At 36.4% G+C, this 7182-nt stretch overlaps 1 protein-coding gene across 1 annotated transcript; it reads left to right on the top strand.

Moving 5' to 3' along the window:
- The first annotated feature begins 3981 nt into the window (after nucleotides 1-3981).
- On the top strand, nucleotides 3982-6433 carry LOC107721245 (uncharacterized). Its single transcript, XM_016529173.1, has 6 exons — nucleotides 3982-4062; nucleotides 4157-4279; nucleotides 4743-5051; nucleotides 5213-5524; nucleotides 5614-5925; nucleotides 6251-6433. The coding sequence occupies exons 2-6, from the start codon at nucleotides 4243-4245 to the stop codon at nucleotides 6364-6366; spliced, it is 1086 nt and encodes a 361-aa protein (XP_016384659.1). The 5' UTR covers nucleotides 3982-4062; nucleotides 4157-4242; the 3' UTR covers nucleotides 6367-6433.
- The last annotated feature ends 749 nt before the right edge of the window (nucleotides 6434-7182 follow it).

Raw genomic sequence — 7182 nt, 5'->3', positions numbered from 1 at the left:
AGATTAGCTGAAGAACACAACAAAAACATATGAGTAAATGGGTAAGTATTTTTCTTGGAGAAACGAGATACAGTATTGGGTAGTTCCCATAGGCTATTTGAAACACTATTTGCCTGATGAGAGAAGTGATGACTTTTGTTTCCTCAACTTCCTCATCAAAAGCATTTTATTTCTCTTACATAGTGGTTTAAATCTAGTAAAATCTTTTTAATTTAATTGTTCATTCTGGGCTGAGAATTAAAGGTGCAATAGGTGATTGTGTTCAGAATTTTTTTTGTTATGCTGGTTGAAAGTCTCTTCACATCCTGATAGCAATCATTAAGTTAAGTGGTCTAAATGTATTTATCTGTATTTATATATTCTGTGGAAGGCGTAGGACCAAGAAATGTTCATCCTGTCAACATATGTATTTGCAAACCTCTGCGCACCCGGTTTGCGCAGACAGGATACGTCATCAACGCGTTCATGTACGCTGTGCAGACAGAATGGCAGGAATGGATCTTCCTTCCTGGTATTGTAGTACTTTTACTACTGTACTATAAAGTTTTCTATATGATGTATTGTAGTAATGCTGTCTCTGGTCGTCTGGTCTGTGAGCGTTCATGCGTTCAGGAGGCGTGGTTTTGGACGGCGATTTGCAGAGAGGGTGGGACGTTCTCTTTCAGTGCTATCAGGCTAAAGTTAGCATTTCCAAGATGTCCTACTGCACCTTTAAAAGATGGTGAAAAGCCTGACCAACATGCAAAGCAACCAACCACAAATGGTTTTGTTTTAAAATTACATTTAGGAGTGTACATGTAGATTATGCCACAGTAACAAACCAAGTGGAAACTTTGACATAGCATGTCAAGGATGAGGAAATATTCGAAGTAACACACCATATTTTAAAATATAACATTGCATCATATTTAAGAAAACAAGTGTTAATCTTGTATTTATTTATTTATTTTTCATATTATTCAAAGCAGCTTTATAGAAAATTATGTCTTAATGCCCAAGCAGTTGCCCAACTTACCCCCATATTACCTCATATCCTAAATTACTATTATGTTATAACATGTATTCATGGTAATTTTATAATACTATATTTAAAATAAGAATATGACAAGAGGCAGAAATATGCATATAATTCTCTGCTTACCATAGACTTTAACAATGAAATCCTTGCTTGAGACCTTATTTTCAGGGGCAATTTCTACTTTATAAAGTCCATAGTGTTGTGTACTGATGTTTGTGATGGTCAGAGATCCAGTCTGAGAGTCCAGCTTGAGTCTGTCTCTGAATCTCTCATCAGCACCATTGTGAAACGTATGACTGTGGACTCTGTTGATTTTGGCAATGTGAATGTTTTGAGGTCCAAACGTCCTCAATAGCACATTATCTCTCTGCAGTTCATTAACATCTGTGTGTAGAGTGACATAATCTCCCTGATATGGTGTGTGTTTCATCGATCTCAACACCAAACGCACCTGTGGAACAAACATCGGAACATTTTCAGTTACAACTAATGCTGGTTTACTAAAATTGTAACTAAAAAACTTTTAGAACTCACCAGTTAGAGATAATGAACACAAACAGGAAAACACAAATGTGTGAAACATTTTAATTGCATCATATTTAAGAAAACAAGTGTTCATCTTGTATTTATTTATTTATTTATTTTTCATATTATTCAAAGCAGCTTTACAGAAAATTATGTCTTAATGCCCAAGCAGTGACCCAACTTACCACCATATTACCTCATAATATCCTAAACTACTATTATGTTATAACATGTATTCATGGTAATTTTATAATACTATATTTAAAATAAGATTATGAAAAGAGGCAGAAATATGCATATAATTCTCTGCTGACCATGGACTTTAACAATGAAATCCTTGCTTGAGATCTTATTTTCAGTGGCAATTTCTACTTTATAAAGTCCATAGTGTTCTGTGCTGATGTTTGTGATGGTCAGAGATCCAGTCTGAGAGTCCAGCAGCTTCAGTCTGTCTCTGACTCTCTCATCAGCACCATCGTGAAACGTCTCATTGTGGACTCTTGATTTTAGCGATGTGAGTGTTGTGAGGTCCAAACGTCCACAGTAGCACATTACCTCTCTGTAGTTCAGTAACATCCGTGTGTAGAGTGACAGAATCTCCCTCCATCACTGATATGGTCTGTGTTTCATCGATCTCAACACCAAACGCACCTGTGGAACAAACATCGGAACATTTTCAGTTACAACTAATGCTGGTTTACTAAAATTGTAACTAAAAAACTTTTAGAACTCACCAGTTAGAGATAATGAACACAAACAGGAAAACACAAATGTGTGAAACATTTTAAGAGGTCATAGAGTGCTCGAATAACCCTTCAAAAGGGAGGGACGAGGAACGAGGAGGCGCTGAAGAATGTTTAGAATTTGATGTTTATTCAGGAAACAAGGAGATACCGAACACAGGAACATCAGGGATTTAACAGCAGACAAAGAAACTAGGAATTAGACTCACTATAAATACACAGGACTTGATGAGGGGAAAGACGAGGAACACCTGGAACTAATGAAACAATGAACATGGGAAACACCTGGGACCAAATTAATAGTCAACATGACGACGAAACTGGGTCAAAGGGAGCAGCACACACACACAACATTGAACAGAGTCTGACATAACGCCCCCCCTCCGGAATGCGTGTGGCGGATCAGGGGACTCGGGAGGCCATGGCGGATCAGGAGACTCGGGGTGCCATGGCGGAGCAGCCTCCGAGGCCGCGGCCCCAGCCCACACTAAAACTGTAACTAAAAAACATTTAGATCTTCTTTTCTTGAAATGAACTCTGAACCTGATTCTAGATGACAGAGGTGCAGTTCCTTGTTTAGTGGCGAAGTTGTGTAGAGCAACTGTAGATTCAGTACTGTCTGATTATGTGTATGAATCATACCGTTATGTTACTGCTCATGAAAACAGTAGCCCTTATTGTTGTCAAATAATCTCTCTTCAGTTGGCTTATATCTTCTTTTTTTTTATGTGTTGGTCTACGTTTAATTTCAAATGTAGAAATATTGGATTTAAAATGTGTGTCTTTCAAACTTAGTCCAACAAATAATTTCATAACAACATATTGATCAAAATATGAGTAGAATTCAGACCGGTACGTTTATTATAAAGTCAAGTAATGGGTAAAACTTCTACTGAAGCCCTATTTGTTTTGTTCATTTTTATTAATATAAATTAACTGATCATAAAAGGGTATACCTAATAGATATATCTAAGTCTTATGTTGATTTTATGCTTAATGCTTAAAGTAAACAAGTATATCTGAGTCTGGGGAACATATGAATTCAATGGCAAATAGATACTGATCCTCTGCCCTCATGTGTAGCCTAGACAATGACAGAAACTACAAGCAAGAACAGTGTTTGGATACCATATTTTAGGATATTAATATATATATCACTCTGTCATTGAAAAAAATATATTTTAATGTATTTAAAGAGTAAAACAACATTTGTGCGCAACTTAAACTCATGAATCAACATTGGTTGTTTTATGATGTCATTACCAGCATATCTTACATTTCATTAAAGGGTGCCACCCATGACGGCGGTTGTCACCGCGCGCGTCTCCGCTGCGACGGTAACTCTACTGATCGATCGAGTCATGGTTATGAGCTTGAGAATCCTACAGCACAGCAATATGAAGAAACTATTATTGCTATTTTCCTTCACATTATTTTTGGACCGTAAGTAGGCTCGGTTCTTCATACTTTCAGTTTCACACTGTTTTCGTTATCAGGCGTGCAGCCTATTGTTAAAGTCTATGGTAAGCAGAGCATTATTATTATTATACATATTTCTGCCTCTTTTCATAATCTTATTTTAAATATAGTATTAAAAAATTACCGTGAATATTCATAATAGCATAACAGTAATTTAAGATATGGTAATATGATTTTTTTCGTTTTTTCGAATTCATCTCACCATCAGAGACGTCAGAACCACAGATGCTGGAGTTTATCAGCTACAGATCTCCAACAGTAAAGAAACACTATACAAGAGATTCAATATTTTTGTCGGTATGACACGTTCATGTCAAATCGCATTAAAAGAGTGTAATTTAGATGTTCCCTCATAATGAAATGTTTCATGTGTTTGACTGTCTCTCTTCAGCTGTTCCAGATCCGGGTCTGTCTGCTGGTTATATTGTGCTGATTTGTCTTTGTATACTTCTGTTAGTGGCTGCAGCTTTGGGTGTGATGTGCTACATGTTAAAATACTCTAAAAAACAGAAAGGTGAGTGTTATCTACAGCGAATATAGGAGTAAAATTGTTTAAAAGAGTAATTAGTTACCATGTTTTCTTCTAGACTGAACCACAAATTGTTTAATTCAAAGCCTATTATTGTTTAAGGAGCCAACAATTTAGCAGAAAAAAATCGTCTTTTTCTGTGATAAACAGTCTTGGAATTATTCTTGTTCTTACTGAAGAAAGATTAAAGGAAGCTCTAACACCCTAGAAATGCATTTAAAAAGTGACTTAAAAACCAATCAGATCACTGTTCAGTAAACTGAATCAAACTCCAAACAAAATGGCTTATAACTCAAATTGAAAGTTTTGGAGCAGATCTACTGTTTCTAATGGGACTCAATTTACAGTAGTTTATTAATTCACCAAAAAATAGATTTTTGAATAGTTGAACAATGAAACATCTTTTGAAATATTTAATATCTTCCCCATTCACTTGATGTTGAGACAGAAAAGAAGGCCGTGTCAGTGAAGGAGGGAAATTCTATAACACTAAAAACCGGTGCAGTCGAGATCCAGAGAGACGATGAAGTGGTCTGGATGTTTGGACCTCAAGAATTGGTTATTGCAGAAATCTACAAAAATGCCAGTAACATTTCATACCCCAATGTTGAGCAATTCAGAGACAAGCTACAGCTGGACCATCAGACTGGAGATCTGACCATCAGCGACATCAGGATCCCAATCTCTGGAGATTATCAGATACAGATCACTGGCAGTAAAGCGACAAAAACAAAGAGATTCAAAGTTATCGTACGAGGTGCACAACTCAAGCGCTTCAAATATCCTACAGTATTGTCTGTCAATATGTTACTTTATTTGTTTTTGACCTTCATTGGGCTCCTTAGTGGGTTTTGAATTGTTCACCTCCACATTCACGTCAGCATGTGTTATGTGTTTCTGTTTCTTTATGAAATGAAGAGGACACACGGAAATTCACAGAAGGAGAATATGTCCGTCTGCAGACCGGTGTTACTGAACTTCAGAAAGATGATGAGATACTTTGGAATTTTGAGCCTAAAAATGCCCTTATAGCCAAAATTGATGGACAGACCAATAAGAGCACTGTCTATGATGTTGGTGATGATGGATTCAGAGACAGACTGGAGCTGGACGATCGAACTGGAGATCTCACCATCACAAACACCAGAAGCACAGACTCTGGAGTTTACGAACTGCAGATCAAGAGCAGCAATAAAGTCTCGTACAAGAAATTCAATGTTCTTGTTTGGAGTGAGTAGCTCAAAATAATCAAAATATAGATTACCATATTCATGTTCACATTCACACATTTCTTCTACATGTTTCTCTTGCTTTGGCAGTGAATAATCTGAAATATACAGTTGGAGATTCTGTCACTCTACAAACTGGTGTTACTGAGCTGAGGAATGATGGCAGGATACTGTGGAAGTTTAGCGATAAAGACATTTTAATCGCCGAACTCAACCGAGCCACCAATCAGACCTTATTCTATGAAGGTCCTGATGGGAGATTCAGAGACCGACTGCAGTTAAACCAGCGAACTGGAGATCTGACCATCAGGAACATCAGCAGAGCTCATTCAGACATTTATACACTTCAAATCACCAGCGGCAAAAAGAGCATATGCAAGAGATTCAGGGTTATTGCCCACGGTGAGTAACTCAGTCGTATTTATGACTGCTTTAATGATTTAGTGCTATACACATTTTGCATATCAAATTTATACCATAAAAGTGGATTTACGTATTGTTTAAAATTATTGCAGTAAAGAGGTGATATAAATGTACACAGGAATCTTTTGAACAGAAAAAGACGAAAGGCAGGTCATGCTTAAAATGTGTACAGCTCCAATACAGTTATTTCTTATGTGCAAAACAAAAATCCATCATCTTGCCCTCTAATTAATCAGACGGGAGTTAATTTTGTTATACCATTCATGTTTTTACTCTTCTGTGTGGTGCTGGGATAAAATTAAAGAGAAGGAATGGAGGGAGGTTCAGTCATGCTACACAACGATACTGAAATACAAAAAGATGATCTGGTGCTGTGGACGTTTGGACCCGAAGACAGTCTCATCGCTAGAAGTGAAATAAATAAAGCATGTTTCTGTACATATGATGGCAATGAAGGGAAATTCAGAAACAAACTGAAACTGGATCATCAGACTGGATCTCTGACCATCACAAACAGCACAACTGAACACACTGGAGTTTATAAACTATTGATCATCAGCAGCCGAGAGACCAAATACAAGAGATTCAAAGTTACAATCCATGGTGAGTAACATGGTGATCTAATTTATTTGGGCTTTATTTGGAAATCACATACTTCCGCTTTAATTTAAATAATTACATTTCAAAATATTCAATTTCGATTTAATTTCCATTTCCAGAATACTTTGATTTTTTAAATGTGATTATCTTTGCACATAAATATAAACTTTTTAACCTTTTGTGTTTTCTTTGTTTTCTTTCAGGGAGTGAAAGAAATCCAGATGGGGGGCCTGAGCAGGAGGGGATCCCCTTAAAGGGGTCATCAGATGCCCATTTTCCACAAGTTGATATGATTCTTTAGGGTTCTTAATGAAAAGTCTATAACAGTGTTTCCCAACCTTTTTTTAGTCGCGGCACCCTTTGGAAATTTTAACAAACTTGTGGCACCCTACAAAATTAATTTTGTCACAATATTTGAATTTCTAACTTCGATATGATAATTTGAAAAGTATAGATAGGCCTATTCGGTACAACAGGGAAGAACTGCAGAATATAATGTCATACAGATATTTTTAATATTATTAAAAAAATTTGTCCATCAATGGTGGCAATCACTAATCTAATTAGCATCTTAATTAGAATCTTATTCTAATGAAAAGACCTATTTATATGACAGATTTTAATGTAGGCTTTTAT

This window comes from Sinocyclocheilus rhinocerous, unplaced genomic scaffold, assembly GCF_001515625.1.
Source record: "Sinocyclocheilus rhinocerous isolate Xijiao unplaced genomic scaffold, SAMN03320098_v1.1 scaffold1566, whole genome shotgun sequence".
Lineage (NCBI taxonomy): Eukaryota > Metazoa > Chordata > Actinopteri > Cypriniformes > Cyprinidae > Sinocyclocheilus > Sinocyclocheilus rhinocerous.
Note: the sequence above shows the minus strand (reverse complement) of the source record. Positions and strands in the feature narration are given on the sequence as shown.

Bases quoted from the DNA above. Each gene is read 5' to 3' on its own strand.
- LOC107721245 (XM_016529173.1), top strand. From the start codon at position 4,243: ATGTGCTACATGTTAAAATACTCTAAAAAACAGAAAG. The intron at 5,525-5,613 runs GTGAGTAGCTCA...TTGCTTTGGCAG, and splicing joins ATTCAATGTTCTTGTTTGGA to TGAATAATCTGAAATATACA. The intron at 5,926-6,250 runs GTGAGTAACTCA...ATAAAATTAAAG, and splicing joins ATTCAGGGTTATTGCCCACG to AGAAGGAATGGAGGGAGGTT.